This window comes from Amblyomma mixtum, chromosome 1 (assembly GCF_055824585.1).
Source record: "Amblyomma mixtum isolate Tamu chromosome 1, ASM5582458v1, whole genome shotgun sequence".
NCBI classification, from domain to species: Eukaryota; Metazoa; Arthropoda; class Arachnida; order Ixodida; family Ixodidae; genus Amblyomma; species Amblyomma mixtum.
Window position 1 is genome coordinate 3920565 of NC_143012.1, and position 18050 is coordinate 3938614.

The 18050-nt window shown below is 50.6% G+C and overlaps 1 protein-coding gene across 2 annotated transcripts in view; it reads right to left on the bottom strand.

Moving 5' to 3' along the window:
• The window catches only part of Lk6 (MAPK interacting serine/threonine Lk6 kinase), a 112482-nt gene that overhangs the window by 10903 nt on the left and 83529 nt on the right, over nt 1-18050 (bottom strand). Inside the window, exon 3 of one of the 2 annotated variants that reach the window (XM_089541808.1) lies at nt 2118-2189. The exons of the other annotated variant lie outside the window; for it this stretch is intronic. Coding sequence (XP_089397934.1) covers nt 2118-2189 — 72 coding nt within the window. The remainder of the gene's footprint in view (nt 1-2117; nt 2190-18050) is intronic. 2 annotated transcript variants of the gene reach the window in all.

The window sequence follows — 18050 nt, forward strand, 5'->3', positions numbered from 1 at the left end:
TTCGCAGAAACGAATTAATTTTGCTTTTGTTTCAGCATTTAACACAATGCGTACGTACTCGCAGTTGCACTACGTATGTTCAGGTTTGAGTTCACGGTTCTCAGGCCGTTCCAATTCTGCACTGAAATAGAACACTTCTGATGGGTGCTATTTGTTCAGAGAAAAACTATTTATAAAGATTAGGTTCTCGTCCACATTTCAATCACCAGCTAAACGCTCATAATGTCCTCCCATCCATGTTTCCACAACACGCACCTCTTGCGCCTATGCACCGTATCAGAGAGAGGCATAATAATACAGGCGGGTCTTACTCATCGCACACTCGTTATCCTGCACAACGGTAAAAAGCGTTGCCTTTGAAAAAAAAAAAAAAAATGCTCGTGCCGCTTTGAACGCAGGCCACGTAGATCTAGAACAAGCCACCGCTAAACGCGTCTCTCTTTCTTCGCACTGGACGTAATGTGACGTCACATGGGGGGGGGGGGGGGGGGGGGATACAGAGGGATGACGCGCAACAGTTCAGGCATTATCCAGCACGCGCTCGTTCGAAGCGTACTAAGAGAGATCGCCCAAAGCACGCGATCGCCCAGGGGATGGTTTCGCTGCACAAGAGAACATAGCCGGGCTGGCAAGGGTGGCTCCAATCAGACAGATCGATCAACCGAGAGCAAAAAGAAACGAGTAGGAAAAGAAGGTGACAGAGGAAATACATCGTCCAGGAGCTTTGAGAGCTGGAAAGGGAAGGCATTTCATATGACCGCATGGCAACACATCCTGGAATAAGCCGAGGAAAGGGGGAAAAAAAAAAAAGGAGACGGGAGGGTAGCAGCTTTTGTTGCTGGTGTGCGCCTCTGTACGCCGATAGAGAAAGGTGAACTGACTGGTTCGCCGCAGACACTAACTGTGATGACATCATGCGACCTTCCTTTCACGGCCCAGTTTTTTTTTTTTCTAATTCTTACAACGCCACGCAGGCCAAGTTATAAAGGAGGCTTTCACCAAGCGAGCGAACGCACGAGCTTTTCCGAGAAGAGAGCGGCAACCGAAAAAAAAGAAACGTACAGTGAACAAACGGCTGCTCTTGAAATACGACCGACGATTGTAATTTACATCGTACTTTCGAAAGAGAGGTCAAACCGGCACACTTCGGTCAGGTGAATGCGACTGAACCTATCAGAATACCTCAACGTGCAAGAAAATGCAGACAGAGAGAGAGAGCATCTCTTCTGCCAATAACGAAGCGTCAGCGTGCGTGCGCAACAAGGCACGTACTAACCCGGTGGTAACCAGCCCGACAGTTAACCTCCAACGGACCAAAAATAGAAAGCCAGTCAAGATTTGAGGACAGCTGCTCACTCTGAATGAGGATGCTGTACGCGCGCAGCCTCGCCCCAACGACTAACCCAGAGAAAGTGGCAAACGTCAGACCACGCCCTCCGACAACCAACGAAATGAAGTTCAGCTAATGACGGTCTTCTGACCTACTCGTACAGATAACGAGGCTACGAACCTCTGCACCACGCATGTGCCGTGGCAGGAGCGCTACCCCACGCGGCTAGCCAACAAGGGGGATAGCCGGCGCAGTGGGCGGACGAGAGTTGCTGCCCCCCAACTCGCACCACAGCCAGCAACGGGAAGCCAGCACGCTGTCGGAAATCACTTCAAGCAACACGCGTCGCATAAACAGGAATCGTCGTACGATCGTTGTCGGAGGGAATGATAGCGCTTGGGGGGAGGGGAACCTGAAATAGAGGGGCGACGGAAGAAAAGGCCCGACCTTCCGACCTCCGTCTAGAGGGCAGGCAGTGAGTGAACCCGTTACAACAAAGCCTGGCCACTCGAAGCACCCTTACCACGGGAGGGAGGGGCTCAGAAAGTGGGCCAGTAAACAGGCCGCGGGGTGTATTACAGAGGTGCAGACTACGATAAAGGAAGCAGCAGAGGGCGTGAAGATAGCAGGGAGTCGGACGATAAGAAGATGTGCCCAGGCTGCGTCAACAAGAGGGATGAGCAGAAGGTACCGCATTAACGCGACTGCAACCAACCTGGCGACATCTGTGGTGCCTGGCTGCCTACATCGGCGCCTCGCAAAAAAAAAAGTGCTCCCAACGACTCACCGTAGACCGGTAAGCACAAGGCAGTCTCCCGCACAGTGTGGTCGGTAATGTGACCCAGCGTAGTTTCCAAGCCTGCACATACGTGGCCCACAAGAGCGCGAATGAGAAAGGAAAAAAAGAATACGGCGGTCCGGCTGGCGTAAAAAACAGTGCATCTTCCTACCAACTTTGACCCCGCTGTTGCAGCTAAAGACCTTACAACGAATACGCACAGTTCCAGCCCTCCTCCGTGTCACGAACCTCAGCCAACACACAAGGCCAACAGCGGAGAAAGGGCGGTACGTCATAGAAGTTCCCTTATCTCGCAAACGTGTCGGGGACACCCTTGATGCTGCTGGCAGGCAGGTAGTACGTGCGCTTTTCTTTTTTGTTATAGCCCAGGTAGGTGAAAAACATTGGCCCTTGGCGCTGCCCTTATCTCCGTGCCGGTGCAGCGGGGTCGCATAAAGAAGATAATCTCTCCCTGCCAAGAGAGGCATAAATTTACAACATTATACACCTTATCTCTTATCATCTTCACCCTCGAGCCCGCGGATCAACAAGTGGCCCCGTAGCAACACAGAACAGAGCTGCTTCCCGATATCACGGAAAGAGGCCCGAGCCAGTGTGCGCGCAACTCAATGCCCACTTGTCGTGCAGATCGCTAGGGTGTTTTCTTTGGTTGATGCGATACGAAGGACACTGGGGAAAAAAAAAAAAAAAAAAGTGATATCGACAGGATGACTTCTGAGAGGGTTAAAAGAAAAAAAAAGAAAGACAACGGCGGTACTGCAGACGACGCAGACCCCGCAAAGAACGAGAAAGGTCACAGACGAGCAATGAGCAGAGGATGAAAACGACAGATAGAATTTTATCTAAGGTATACGCGAGCTTGTATCAAACACAGTTCTGCCCCTTTCTTTTAATTAGCAATTCCGAATTAAAGTCTCATACTCGGGAAGCCGGGCACAGTGAAATACAGGATATCCTTATAGATGCGGCGGCGCACAGACGTCAGAGAGAAATCACGCTTTCTTTTATTATTCCGTCAACATTGATGACGTGGCCATTCGATATCCAAGGGCTCATAGAAATACATGGCAAATAAGCGCAGACCCGAGAACGACGCGGGTACTGCATCGGCAGGCGATACTGCCTTATGAATAAAAAAAAAGCGACAAGCCTGCCGGGAAACTTGCCAACACTCATCAGAAAAACACGACCTGACGTCAGTCAGCTAGCTCCTCGCCAATTCTATCACTTTCGTTTTTTTTTTTTTTTTAATACGCTTTCAAGGATGGGGGTTCTCCCGTCCCGAGCCCTGCCATCGCCGGTGCCGTTCATTAAATTTCACCCGAACCCCCGCAGCACATGATCTCATTTTTTCTTCCCTATCGCGACCACCGGTGCCGCCGAAGCAATGCGCACGAAGTACTACACACACACTCCGCATATACGTGCCCGGCATATATATATCCCTTCCCAGCCTGTTGCCAAGGCAGCAGCAGTGAGGACCGTGTATGTACTGCGCGCATAACTCCCTGCCTTCCATGGGGTCAGAATTTCAAAAAAAAAAAAAATCCACCGCCAACCAGTTGGCCTTTAGCTATTCGAACAAAACGCACTGTAAACACCCACGACACGCAGCACAGCGCAGCACTGCTGGTGTTGGAGCTGACGAATGCAATGCCCTTTTCTTCTCCTGACAGCAAATTTCGCGGGAGTCACGCGTATAGAGGAAGCTGTTTACCGCTAAGCGGCGATCTTATTGGTAAACGCCCACACAAACAAAACCACGAATACGACGGGACAGAACCTCAAACTCAAACATACGACGAGGCCAGGCGGGGGATCTTGCCCGAAGCGAAGCAAAGCCATTATTAATACATCGACCGCTTATGAGGACAATAACTCGAGGACCCGTCGAGCTTGCGTATCGGGTCACATTTAAGAAGCGGCCGTCCTTGGGCAGACAGACAAGCTGCACGAGGGAGAAGAATTGGAATGAGGTAGACAGAGAAAGGCAGGACTACTGAGACAGGAAAAACATAAAGGTACAGCGGCGGCGACTTCTATATGGTCAGCGGCGGCGGCGGCGGCGAATGCGCACAACGCAGACGATACGCAGTCTCTTCCGTGACACAGCTTCAAAAGACGCCGCTCGAACTTGGCGCTCGGGTCTGGCAAGGAAGCTTTTAAACACGGGTCTCGATGAGAGGAGAAGAGAAAAAAGTTGCGGCCGTAACGCAATTCGCCGTACGGCAGTTTCAGCGCGGTGAGAAGAACCCCGCCAGCTCAGGTCCCGCGGTGAATTCAGGAAAGAGGAAGAACTACATCTCGGCATCTTATTTCAAAGCAAGCGCCGCGGCGTCCGATACCTCATCCCGTCGCTTCTGAAACACAACTCAGTGCTACTACACACTCGGCGGAAATTAGTGCAATGAGGATAGCAACCATGCCAACGAAAACCGGGGGAAGGGGCTACAACGACTGAAACAGCGATAGCAATGCGCTGCTGAGAGCTACAGAAAAATGAATGCCCACAGGAGATAACCTTGTGTGAGGTCGTAGGAGAGGGGTCTCTCCGTATACACTAAAGTGTCGCGAGCACAAAAAAAAAATTAAAAAAAACGGGATAAAAACTGCCCACAAACAGACAGCTGCATGGCCGATTCGACGTCACTGATGTCAAGACTTCGCTCCACGCCGCGTCAAATATAGTTCAGGGGAGGAACATTCCTTGACCCCAAGAAGTTTGGGGTCAAATTCAATCCGGGGCCATCGAGTACAGCGTTTGTAATTGCTGGGGCGTACTGTACACTCATCAGAGAAGGAGCTCGAGCAAAGCGACTCTGAAAGCAAGAAACGTTCAGGAAACTCCTCCCAAGCCAGAATGATTCGAGTGGAGTAACTGCTAACTCTTTACTCAGCAGATAACATATCTGGTATTTTATCCGACACTAAAATAATAAATATAGGGGTGGGCTCCATTCTAGGGCCCCTTCTATTTCTTACTTATATTAACGACTTACCTGCCTGACCTACATCTTCAGATTTTTTCCTAACCCCTGCCCTGACGTCGCTACTTCTAATCTCAACGATGACTTTAGTAACATATCCGAATGGTGTGAGAACAACAGGCTACTAATCAGCCCTACGAAAACACAATCTATAATTACGTGTTCCCGCCCCTTACCTTATAGTTGTAATATTCGTCGATTCCCATCCTATACTTCCTGCTGACCGGTGTTCGTTTTCGGCATTCAACTTGACGGTTCACTTAAATTTCACCTTCATGTTGCTCTTTTTCGGACGAAAACTGCTTATATGCGCTTAAAGGCGCAACATTAATTTCAATTGTCAACGCTAGCAACACTTACCGCGCCTTTACTCATAGCCATCTTAATTATTGCATCACAGGTTGGAGTCTCACATTTCGCACTGCTACAACACTTACAAAACCAAGTCATACGTATCACTACATTACCGTGCAAATATTTCTATAGCAACTCAGTATTCTCCACGTTTCCGACCTAGTCACGAATAACTTAGGCATCTTCGCATATCGTTTTGTTAATGACAATATCTTAAGCAGTTCATTTATCGCCGATTTTAATAATCCCAATGTTACCAGATCTGCGCCAAAAAGTGACTTCCTATATACCAAAAGTCCGCACTAATTACGGTACCTTCACAGTAGGGAGTACCCAAGAGCCTGCGTCAAGAAAAAAAAACGGCTGAGGCTTAACTTGGTTAAGCCTGGAGAATGCGAAGCATCATCGTGTCGCGTAATTTGGAGGCGCACAACCACAGCGACGGCGCGAGGTGGGCCCCCGTTTCTCCACTGTCGTGACGTCATGTATCACGTGATTTGGAGGCGCACAACCACTGCGACGGCGCGAGGTGGGCCCCTGTTTCTCCACTGCCGTGACGTCATCGTGCCACGTGATTTGGAGGCGCATAACCACGGTGAAGGGCTGAAGTGGTAGCTAAAGTAGTATGCTTCGCATAAAAAAAAAAGGTGAAAGCAACATCCATTAATAAAACGCGGACAGGGAAATACAAAAAGCGAGAAAGCAACAATCCTCACGCCCCGATCGCCCACACCCACATATGTGACCCCTTTCGCTCCGGAACTCCAGCACAGGCAGAGTGAATGGAGGGAGTAGAGCGCGCTCCCTCCCGTGAAGGAGTCTCTACAGCACTAGACAGCTTAAAACACATCGGATGGCCAGTCCTCCCAAAGAAATGGCAAAGAGACGCCTCCCTCGCCGTGCCTTCCGAGCGAACAGGCGGGGGGCAAGAGAAACGCAATGAGCGTCGACGCCAAGGAGGGGTATTACGTACCACCACCACTCCGTGCCCCCGCGCCTTGACCGGCGTTCGCGCATTCGTCGCCGTCATCACACGGGCTTGGCGAGCCGGTGCACACACACACACACACACGAGCTACGGGGGCAGGAACCGCCGTCAGTCAAAGAGGCCAGAAGAGTGACAGTTCTCTCGAGCCCCTGCGTTTGTTTTCTTCGCCACACTCGAACACCGAGCCAGTCGGACGCTGTCAAAAGGGAAGGCGGACACAGAGGGAAGAACACGACCACAGCACAGACACAAGCACCGCAGGAGAAGGAGGGTCTGAGGCGTCGCTCTCCTCCTCAGCCCAGTCAAAACTGTTGCCCCCCCCCCCCCCCCCCCCCGTTTCTCGTCAAAAAAAAAAAACAACGAAAAAAACGCCTCGTCTAGCGGGGCCGTTCATCGCCTTCACGACAACAGCAGGCCTGTAATAGGTTGCGAAGAACTCGCACATAACTTTGCCATGGAATAACATGCCTAATAAAACCTTACACACAACAACGCCGAGTTTCCAGTAGGACGGCGAAATAAGAGCACAGCCCTTTATCCTGCAGCTGTGATGACTTGAAAATCTTGCACACTTCACGAGAAAAAAAAATTACCGACGATTACGTTACTTCCTAATGCGAAATTTGAGCGCAGCAAATAAGCTGTTTCACCTTTTCGATAGATTGAGGCAAAGAAATCGAGCAACACATGTATGCGCTATCACAGTTTTTTTTTTTTTTCACACGTATTCTTTTAACAAAGACTCCACTAACAGTTCTTGACAGTCATGAAGGAAGCTTTGTGGTCGGAGAAATAGACTGATATATGTTCGACTTGGTACACCAATGCTTGATTCTCAAAGACGAGATGTATACAAGTGCCTCGCGAGGTTGTCACAGCCGTGGGACGCGTTACGAGCGAGAGGAACGGGATGGTCTCCCGCATAAGTGTTAGGAAATTGCTGTTTGTCTTTATGTCAACATTAAAGTCCCCCACTACTAACATCGGTGTGGATCGATGGACGGTTAATGCGAGTTGCAGGAAGTGCACGACGTCTTTCGTGAGTGCGGTAGGGGCGAAGTAGGCAGCTACTACCAGCAAGCCGTTGGGCAACTTTGCGGCGCACAGTTCGCCAACTTCATGTGACGTGCCAAACATTTCGACTGGTATTGCAGAGAGACCTGTGCGCAAGTAGATAGCGACTCCCGCCGCTCTGTTGTGGTCTCTGCGAGCACCACAGCAGTATAGGAAATGTATGATTTCGAGAGGCTCTTCGGGATCCATCCAGGTTTCAGCAAAGCAAAGTACAGAGGAATGGCGCAGAATGTGATCGTGGTGTACGTCCTTGGCATGTGCGGCAAGGGAGCGTACGTTAAGAATGTGGTTGTGAATGATGAATCAAGTGCTGCCAGCGAATGACGCGTCCATTGGCTGTCTGCGTGTGTTACTGATGTGTGGTTAACATGTTAAGCTTCGCCTGTAAGAGTGGAACGCGACAGCGTCTTGCAACGCTGCCAGGGAGTCCACAGAACGCCATCGCCAATTCGGCTGTACGCCTTGCTGGACCGTAAATTTATTTTTTGAGGAGAGGAAATGTATCTCTCTCGCATATCTGGGTGGACACCTGCACCTCGCCCTAAGGGAAAGGGGGAAGATGGGAGTGAACGAAGACGCCGTATTAGCTAGACGCGCCTTTGTTCATTCCAAACCATTCAGCTGGCATTACGGAGTGGCTAGCGTGCTCGTATCGCACTCCGGAGACCCTGGTTCGATTCCCCAACTCGACCAATTTCGTTCTCGGTTTTATTGATTTATGCGGTCTAACTAGAAAGGTTAATTAGGCTATTTCATATTTATATTATTGTATTTCTATCCATCGTGTTCTGTCATTAACCTGTCAATTGTTGGAACTGTCTAGAATGTTCGACACAACGTATATGAAACGAGCAACGTCTTACTGAGTGGGGAAGTGCGTGGTGGTGGAGGGAACGCGGATTCGTACTTATGTGTTTTTTTTTCAGCAGCGTCTCCTTCCGCGGACGCTGTTGTCGCTGCGGCGCGCGTCTTTCTTTTCTTTTCTTCTGACCTCTTCATTCTCCTCTATATTAATTAGGGTAATTGATTAATTAAGCAATTAACTAAACTCAGTCCAACTTAGTTGCAGCATCACTATACGATCCCTTTGATTGGTTGCATGGTTACTAGCCAAAGTACAATTGGCCCCATTTGAAATTCGCGCACTGTGACGTCACGAGCATTTCGACCAATTGAAAAGCGTGACATTGGGGGCGGAGCTGGTTACGAGGCCGACGCCGACGACGACGCGAAACCCAGGAACGGACGCCAAAGAGCTGCGCTCTAAAAAAAAAAAAATGGCCGAAATCGCCACGTGTCGCAGGAAGCAGGCCGGTCATGCTCTAAGAAGGTGAAGACTAAACTTGTTACTTATTTGCCCCGAATGAGGTGGGGTATAACAGAGAACAAGGAATGCACTAAGAACTGACTGTACAACGGTCGCGGTACAAGACACGAAACGAGCACAAACTTGATCCAAGAAGGAAAAAAAAAAAAACATTTGAACACAAAAATTGAAAACGCGAATAAAAGCCAGCTAAACTCAAACGCGAAGATGTCAAAAAGAGACAATCAAGTACAACAGAAAACAACATTTACGCAGAAAAATACAAAATCGTACCACCGGGATATGACACCCGTTGCGATCGGTGTCATGTGCGATTCTCAAGTCATAAATGGCCTGAATCAGAAGAGGCGTCAGAAATTCCACAATAATAAAACTAAAGTTTGCATCCAGACGGCTGGACGAATTCCACGGAAAAGGGCCCATTCTCACTGGTCAGGCGGATGTCATCGAATGGTGCAAGGCGAATGCAATACGTTTTACCTTTCGACAGACACGCTGCCGCCATTGCTAGCGTGGAGGAAGGAAATGATAGGTGACGTCCTCGCCATCCGAGTTGCAAGACAGAAAGCGTGCCGAGAGTAACGTTTTTTTTTTTTTCGCCACTACTGGGATCCTTTGAGCCATCGTGCAGCGACGCATGGGCAAGCGCAACGAGCCAAATGGCACTGCGGAGCCCTCACTTCCGGCTTCAAAAAGCATGACGTAACGGCCCCTCCCAAATTCTTCTTTTCCTGCACGGCTGCTACCGTGGACTTGATATACGCAAAAAAAAAAAAAAACTGCAAACATTTCAGGCCGACAGAAAGTCGACGGCAATCCATGTGAACATATACGAGGACACAAGAATAAAGCCGGGAAATTAATCCCCCCAAAATTCAGCGTCTTTTTTTATTTTTCACATAACAGCTGAGACTGTGAGGAGACAAACGCTATCTCGGCTCGCCACAGACGAGGCGGCGTTTAGCGGACGCCTGCAGTGCCGCACCTGCTCGAGTGGGGAGCAGTACTACTGCCGCTCCTCAAGCGCGCGTTCCTCGCGCGAAGGAGCAAGCGCTCTTTAGCATGCTGTCGCGACGCCGGACGTTGGGCCCGAGTCGAGGGTAGCGAAGACCAGCGAGGCGTCGAGGAACCACGGAGGCGAGGAGCTCTCGTAGGCGAATTAGAATTTATTTACATCTTTACAGATGGAGATTTCAGAGAATTCTGCCTCCTACGAGGCGGAAACACCGGGTTTTAAGCCTTGTAATGTCCCTAGGTCCCTAGGCAGGGAATTTGTTGTCCTTGGGCACGCACCAATCGAAGAGCACAAATTGCCATTCTTTTCACACGGCACCATAAAGGCCCGCCCTCGAATTCCTGCACGTAAGCCACAGCACGTGAGCACACACACCACCAGCCTTCCGCAGGCAACCGCTGTTTCTCACGCTGCGAACTTGGAAGATCGTGTTCTCGGCGTGTCCGCTCGTCCTCCTGTAGGCTTGCTTCTCGACGATGTGTACGTTTCTCCAAACGGCGGGTTTCGGTAAACCGACACCGGCGCGAAGCCAGCGTTGCTTGTGTTATGCCCACGCCGTTGCACCTGGGCGAGGTCGCCGTTCTCGGGTAGCCTTGTATATCTTCTGCCTCATCCGGACACTCGAAACGATGCGAACTTGAGCTCCGTTTACGGCCACGCTCTACGGCAACCCTCGTCGACGAGTGCTTGTTTCCAGGCCATGGTTGCTATCCGCCTTTATGCGCTCCACGGTATACTTGTCATCAATGAGACGCACCGGCGCCTTCGTAGGCAGTTGAGACATTACAGCTCCTCCGCCGACGGGATGATCTCGGACGGCGAGGAGTGTCCGCTGCTCGACGTAAGAGATCTGCATCATCGTCCGGTTGATGGACACTCCTGAAGGGTAAAGACTAGCGCCACAGAGCAAGCAAGCGCCAGCAAAAGCTTCCTGGCAACCAGGCTGTTGCATGATAAGAAAGGTCCTGCCCAACATCGTATTTCGCGGTCATTGTCACACTGTACTGTGGTCTTTTTCTTTAGCAGAACAAGAAAGAAAAAATCACTAGGTTACATGAGCTACCAAAAGAAAGAATCACTGCAACAATACTTAGCATAAACACTTAAAAGAGCAATGAATATTTCCCTTGTTCCTGTAGGCGGTTAAAAGGATCAATAGGCACGGCTCAAGCCATCGACATTCGCGTTCGCCTTTCCTATTTTATACCGCACATGAAAACTCAAATCTTGAAGCGCAAGGCTCCATCTCAGCAGTCGGGGGTTTTTGCCTGACATTTGCGATAGCCATGTCAGCGGGCAGTGATCGGTCACAAAGACGAACGGGGTTCCGTAGAGGTAGCATGCCAGTTTTTGGGATGCCCAAACGAGGCATGCACACTCTTTCTCACATGCACTATAGGCCTCCTCTCTCGCTGTTAGCTTCCTGCTTGCGAAGAGCACTGGATGTCCATTCCCGTTTTCGTCTTCTTGACAGAGAATAACCCCTAATCCACGGTTACTTGCGTCGCATTGAACGACAAAGGGTCTATCATATCTCGGTGCACGCAGTACAGGAGAACTGGACAGGGCTGTTTTCAGCGTCTGAAAAGCACTGTCCATTTCTTTGCTCCACCGTACTCTCTCTGGCGCGTTTTTTCTCAGTGCGTCTGTCAATGGAGCGGCAAGTTCAGAGTAACGGGGTATGTATCTTCGATAATAACCCGTAAGCCCTAGAAACGCTCTTATTCCGGACTTGTTTTGTGGTTGCGGAAATTCAGCCACTGCCTCGACTTTCAAATCATCTGGTCTCCTTCTGCCTTGCCCCACGACGTGCCCCAAATACCTCACTTCTGCTCGCGCCATTTGGCACTTTGCGGGCTTCACAGTTAGACCTGCGTTCATCAGACGGTTGAATATGTCTCGCAGGTGAAAAAGGTGCTCTTCCCATGTAGCCGAAAATATAGCTATGTCATCCAAATAGGGCAGAGCGTAAGTCTCCGCGCCTTTCAACACTCGGTCCATGAGCCTGGAAAAGCAAAATGGCGCATTCTTTAGACCGAAACTCAAGGCAAGGGGTCTAAAGGTGCCCTTAGGTGTTACAAAAGCGGCGTACTGGCTAGCTCGTTCGGTCATAGGTACCTGCCAGTAGCCCCTGACTAAATCCAAGGTAGATACGTAGTTTGCTGAACTCACTTTCTCTACGCGCTCTTCTACGTTCGGAATAGGGTAGATCTGATCTTTGGTTATTGCATTTAACTTCCGATAATCTACGCAAGGTCGAGGGTCTTTGCCCGGAACTTCCACAAGTATCATAGGAGACGCGTAGGCACTCTCGCACGGTTCAATAACTCCTAGCTCGAGCATGCGTTCTACCTCCTCCTTCAGTATTTCCTGCTGACGGGGAGCCATTCTGTAAGGCCGTAACTTGATCGGTACATCAGACGTAAGCTCGATATCGTGAGCAACAAGCGCTGTCCGCCCTGGTCTCTCGGAGAAGAGACCGTCGTACTCGGAGATTAAACTGTGCAAGTCAGCCCACTGCGTTTCGGTCAGGCCTTCAGCAGGCGCTGCTACTCTCATAACCTCCTCAGCACCAATGCTTTGTTTAGAGCCTTTCAGCTGAGGAATCTCCGTGTTTAGTTCCTCACTGACGTTAAGAGCCATGTTGATTGTCTCTACCTCTGCGACATATCGTTTCATGAGGTTGTGGTGATAAATCATGATCTCTCGGCGCCTTCCTTTCCGTTCGATGGCGTAGTTCGTATCGGAAAGCTTTTTCACAACTCTGAACGGTCCTTCCCATTGAACCTCGAGCTTATTCATTCGCGAGGGTCGCAGAACGAGGACTCTGTCTCCTTCTTGATACGACCGAAGTTTCGCGTTTCGGTCATAATAACTTTTCGCCCTAGTCTGCGCCTCTTTCATGTTTGCTTCTGCGATTTCTCGGCATCGATGAAGCCTACCCAGCAAGTCCAATATATATTCGACCACAGTAGGGTCTGTGTCTTTTGCCTCCCAAGATTCCCTTAGTAGGCGTAACGGTGAACGTAAGGTCCGCCCGTACACTAGCTCTGCTGGACTAAATCCAGTCGCCTCATGAGTGACAGTCCGCAAAGCAAATAGCATAGCGGGGATACATGCGTCCCACTGGCGTTTCTTTTCAAAGATAAGTGCCCTCAGTATGCGCTTCATTACTGAGTGGCACCGTTCAACACTGTTTGACTGCGGGTGATAAACAGAGCTATGAATTAGTTTGACCCCGCATCTCTCCAGAAAACCGGATGTGAGGACACTCGTGAACATCGTGCCCTGATCGCACTGAATCTCTTGAGGAAATCCTATTCTTGAGAATATGGACAGTAGTGCGTTGACTACTTCCACAGAACTCTGTTCTTTAATGGGGATGGCCTCTGGAAACTTTGTGGCTGGACAAACAGCAGTCAGCAAGTATCGATGCCCTGATTTTGTCACTGGGAGCGGTCCCACGATATCTATTACCAACCGATGAAATGGCTCCGAAATCAGGGGTACTAGTTTGAGCGGAGCCTTCGTTTTATCGTGCGGTTTCCCCACTCTTTGGCAAGTGTCGCATGCCCTGACATAGTTTTCGACGTCCTTGAAGCAGCCGGGCCAATAAAATTCAGACAGCAAACGGTTTTTCGTCTTACGGACCCCTAAATGTCCCGAGCAACCTGCTCCGTGACAAAGGGACAAAGTGTCGGCCCGATACTTGGCCGGCACCACCAGCTGGTCGAACATGCGGCCTTTGGCGCAGCTGTAGTGTCGATACAATATTCCATCTTTCACTAGGAAGCGCACATTCTTACGAGCTATTCCTTCCTTGGCCGTTTCCCTCATATCTTTGAGCGTCGCATCTTCTGCCTGCTCCTTAATAAGAGTGTCCCTGGTCACCCTTCCAAGAATTCGGTCTAGTGAATCTGACGATGGAAGCACAAACAATCCCTCACAATCCAGTACTGCGCTTTCTGATTGCCCTGGCCGGTTTGGATTGTCTCCTTCCGCCTCCATCACCGATTCATCCGAAGGTAGTCCGGACGGTTGCTCTTCAGTGTCATTCTGTGTGTCTGACTTCTCACCTTCGCTCTCTTTGTGGCCGCCAATCTGCAATGTTGGAGGCTGTGCACTAGTGTCATGGGTTTCTGTCGCATCCTCATCCGAGTTAGGTACCGTCGTCTCCAACTTAGCAGCGAGAGCACGCGCTTTAGCTCTTGTCAGAGCCTGAACCGTTCCTTCTGTCAAGGTTATTCCTTCATCTTTCAGAAGTCGGTCAGTTCGGTTGGAAAACAAGTACGGGTACTGTGGGGGTAGCTTGTCTGAAACCGCCGCCTCAGTATGAACTTCCCCGAACGGCCCGCTTATGACCACGTCTGCTACTGGAAGGCAAACGCTGGCTTCTTCCAGTATAGGTTTTATCCAGGCGCATTTGCCGTTGTACTGCGTTTGTTCAACGTAGTCCGGATGTACAAGGTCAATTGTCGCTCCACTGTCTCTAAGCACCCGACATGTCTTTCCATTCACAGTAAGATTAAACAAGTACGGGCTCAGCAGCTCCTCATTTGAGGCTGAATCGCAAGCGTAAGCAAACGTTACTTTTGGTTTGCGACATCCTGCAGCGATGTGCCCAGTTTCCTGACAGTTATAGCATGTGAGCGGCCTGCGCGCCTCAAAAATTTTTTTCTTTGAGCGGTCATCATCTCCCTTTTTCTCTCGCTCACTTTGCGTGTTCTCAACTTTAGTAGGCTTTATCGTAGCCTCTGGTGTCTCAAGCTTCGGCTTTGGTGCCCCTCTCCACTGGCGCTCTGTCCAGCTCTTCCCCCTGTCAGCGGGCCTGGCGGAAGAAAACTCCTCTCGTATCCCTCGGCGGGAGACATACTCGTCCGCCAGTTCGGCCGCTGCCTGCACCGAGCTGACAGTCGCCCTGTCTTGGATCCAAAGTTTCATCGACTCTGGAACTTTCGAAAGAAACTGCTCGATGGCGATAATTTCTAGAGCCTTACTAAACTCATCATTAGCTTTGGCGCCTTTCATCCATTCCACTAGGTTTGCCTTCAACTCATAGGCAAACTCTGCATAGCTAGCGCCCTGCTTCTTTGATAGGCTCCGAAACCTATGCCTGAATGCCTCTGGCGATAAGCGAAATCTCTTAAGAAGGCTTTCTTTCACTTTGTCATAATTGTCCGAGTCCTCAGCAGAGAGTCTAGCGATCACATCCGCTGCTTCGCAAGGTAGCAAGCTCAACAACCGTCGCGGCCAAGAGCTGCGACTAAACTGCGCTTTTTCGCAAGCTCTCTCGAAATTAACGAGATAGAGGCCTATGTCTTGCCCAGTCTTGAAGGGCTGCAGCAGTTTCGATAGATCATATAGATCTGGCCGGGCCACTGCCTCTACGCCTTGAACACTGCTCGTCTTTCTGAGATCAACTTCTAGGCGAAGTTTCTCTACTTCCAGCTCTAACTGCTTTTGTTCTGCCGCTTGGCATCTCTGCATCTCTTTCCATGCTTCTTCTACTTGCCCGCTCTCGGCATCCAAACTTTCTATTGCCACGATGATATCAGACTTTGTCATCTCCGGACCGACCTTAATGCCTAGCTCCTCACTCAGACTCACGAGCTGAGTCTTGAGTAGCCGCTTCAAATCCATGACTGACAGCAGTGCGACAATGCCGTGGCCTCCACCCAGAAGTACTTTAATTCACGCTTCTGCGGCTGGCCTCACCAGGGAGAAGATTACACCTCTATCTTATCAGCCTGGCAACCAAAAGCAATGCCGGCACTCACCACTCTGCAACTGCCAGTCTCTGCGATCTCTGCGTGCTGTCCTCCGTCGGTCAGCCAGGCTCGATCCCACCACGCTGTCACCAGTTGTCGCGACGCCGGACGTTGGGCCCGAGTCGAGGGTAGCGAAGACCAGCGAGGCGTCGAGGAACCACGGAGGCGAGGAGCTCTCGTAGGCGAATTAGAATTTATTTACATCTTTACAGATGGAGATTTCAGAGAATTCTGCCTCCTACGAGGCGGAAACACCGGGTTTTAAGCCTTGTAATGTCCCTAGGTCCCTAGGCAGGGAATTTGTTGTCCTTGGGCACGCACCAATCGAAGAGCACAAATTGCCATTCTTTTCACACGGCACCATAAAGGCCCGCCCTCGAATTCCTGCACGTAAGCCACAGCACGTGAGCACACACACCACCAGCCTTCCGCAGGCAACCGCTGTTTCTCACGCTGCGAACTTGGAAGATCGTGTTCTCGGCGTGTCCGCTCGTCCTCCTGTAGGCTTGCTTCTCGACGATGTGTACGTTTCTCCAAACGGCGGGTTTCGGTAAACCGACACCGGCGCGAAGCCAGCGTTGCTTGTGTTATGCCCACGCCGTTGCACCTGGGCGAGGTCGCCGTTCTCGGGTAGCCTTGTATATCTTCTGCCTCATCCGGACACTCGAAACGATGCGAACTTGAGCTCCGTTTACGGCCACGCTCTACGGCAACCCTCGTCGACGAGTGCTTGTTTCCAGGCCATGGTTGCTATCCGCCTTTATGCGCTCCACGGTATACTTGTCATCAATGAGACGCACCGGCGCCTTCGTAGGCAGTTGAGACATTACAATGCCCAGGAAAGCAAGGCTAGGCGAGTCGTCCCCCCGAGAAAGGCCGCTGCACACGCACCCTCTCATTGCGGATGCCCAACACAGGGCAGCGCGGCGAAGGCCTTCAGCTTCGCCCGACGAAAACGACGGCCCAAACGTGAGGCCAGGCAAGGGCAGAGAGATAACTAAAGACAAAAAAGGACTGTTGAGGGGGGGGGGCAGCGACTGCAGGCATGCATATTATCAGAGCATTTGCAAGAGCGGTGCGGGGGAGGAGAGCGTGTGCTTCACAGCCCGCCAAGGAGAGCCCCGTCTCACCGACAAGCAAGCAACGCGCGCGGCATGTGTGTCGGTCCGCACCACCGTGGTCCGCACACGGAGGTCGACGGCAATCAATGAACGCGGCGTGGCCTCCCCCCCGAGGCGAGGCCACGGCGCTGCCGTAGCCGCCTTCTTCCGGAAGTCAGCGCGCTCCAGATTCGCGAGCGTGCCACCGACCCCGTCTAGCGCCCAGCCTAACGAACCGAATTACAATATCATCTAACCTGACTGACACCTCGCCGAAGGCGACGTATAACGTAGAATAAATTCAACCGTTTAACCAAACTTTACCAACGGTTTTATTTCTATTTACGGCGGGGACCTCGAAACTTCCTTCTCAGAAAGGGGGGGGGGGGGCGACTTCAAGTTTTATTATTTTTATTTATGTAACGTTCATCATCATCATCAGCCTGCCCTCTCCCATGTGTCTCCAATCAACCCTGTCCTTTCCAGCTGCAGCCACCACATCACCGCAAACTTTTTTAATCTCATCCGCCCACCTATATTTCTGCCGGCCCTTGCTACGCTTGCCTTCTCTTGGAATCCACTCCGTTATCCTTAAGGATCCGCGGTTACCTTGCCTTAGCATTGTATGCCCTGCCCAAGCCCATTTCTTCCTCTTGATTTTGACTAAGATGTCACTCACCCACTCCGCCCGCTTCCGATCTCTTTACGTTACACCTATCATTTTTCTTTCCATAGCTCGCTGCGTTGTCCTTAACTTAGGCTGAACCCTCCTTGTTAGCCTCCACGTTTTTGCCCCATAGGTAAGAACCGGTAAGATACAGCTGTTACATGCTTTTATCTTGAGGGATATTGGTAAACTACTATCCATGATCTGAGAGAACCTCCCATATATGCGCTCCACCCCATTCTTATTCTTCTAGCTATTTCCCTCTCATGATCCCGATCTGCGGTCACTACTTGCCCTAAGTGCTCGTATTGCCCTACCAGTTCCAGCACATCGATACCAATTTGAACAACTGTTGAACATTACTTTGCTCTTCTGCATGTTAATTTTTAGAGCCACCGTTCTGCTCTGCCAGTCCAACTCGTTGATCATGCACTGCACTTCATCTCCTGATTGACTCAGCAAGGCAATGTCAACAGCGAATCGCAGATTACTCAGGTATTCTCCATTAACTCTTATCCCCAACTGTTCCCATTTCAGGCCCCGGAATACCTCCTGTAAACAGGCGGTGAATAGCATTGGCGAGATCGTGTCTCCCTGCCTGGCGCCCTTCCAAATTGGAACCTTATTGCTGAATTCATGAA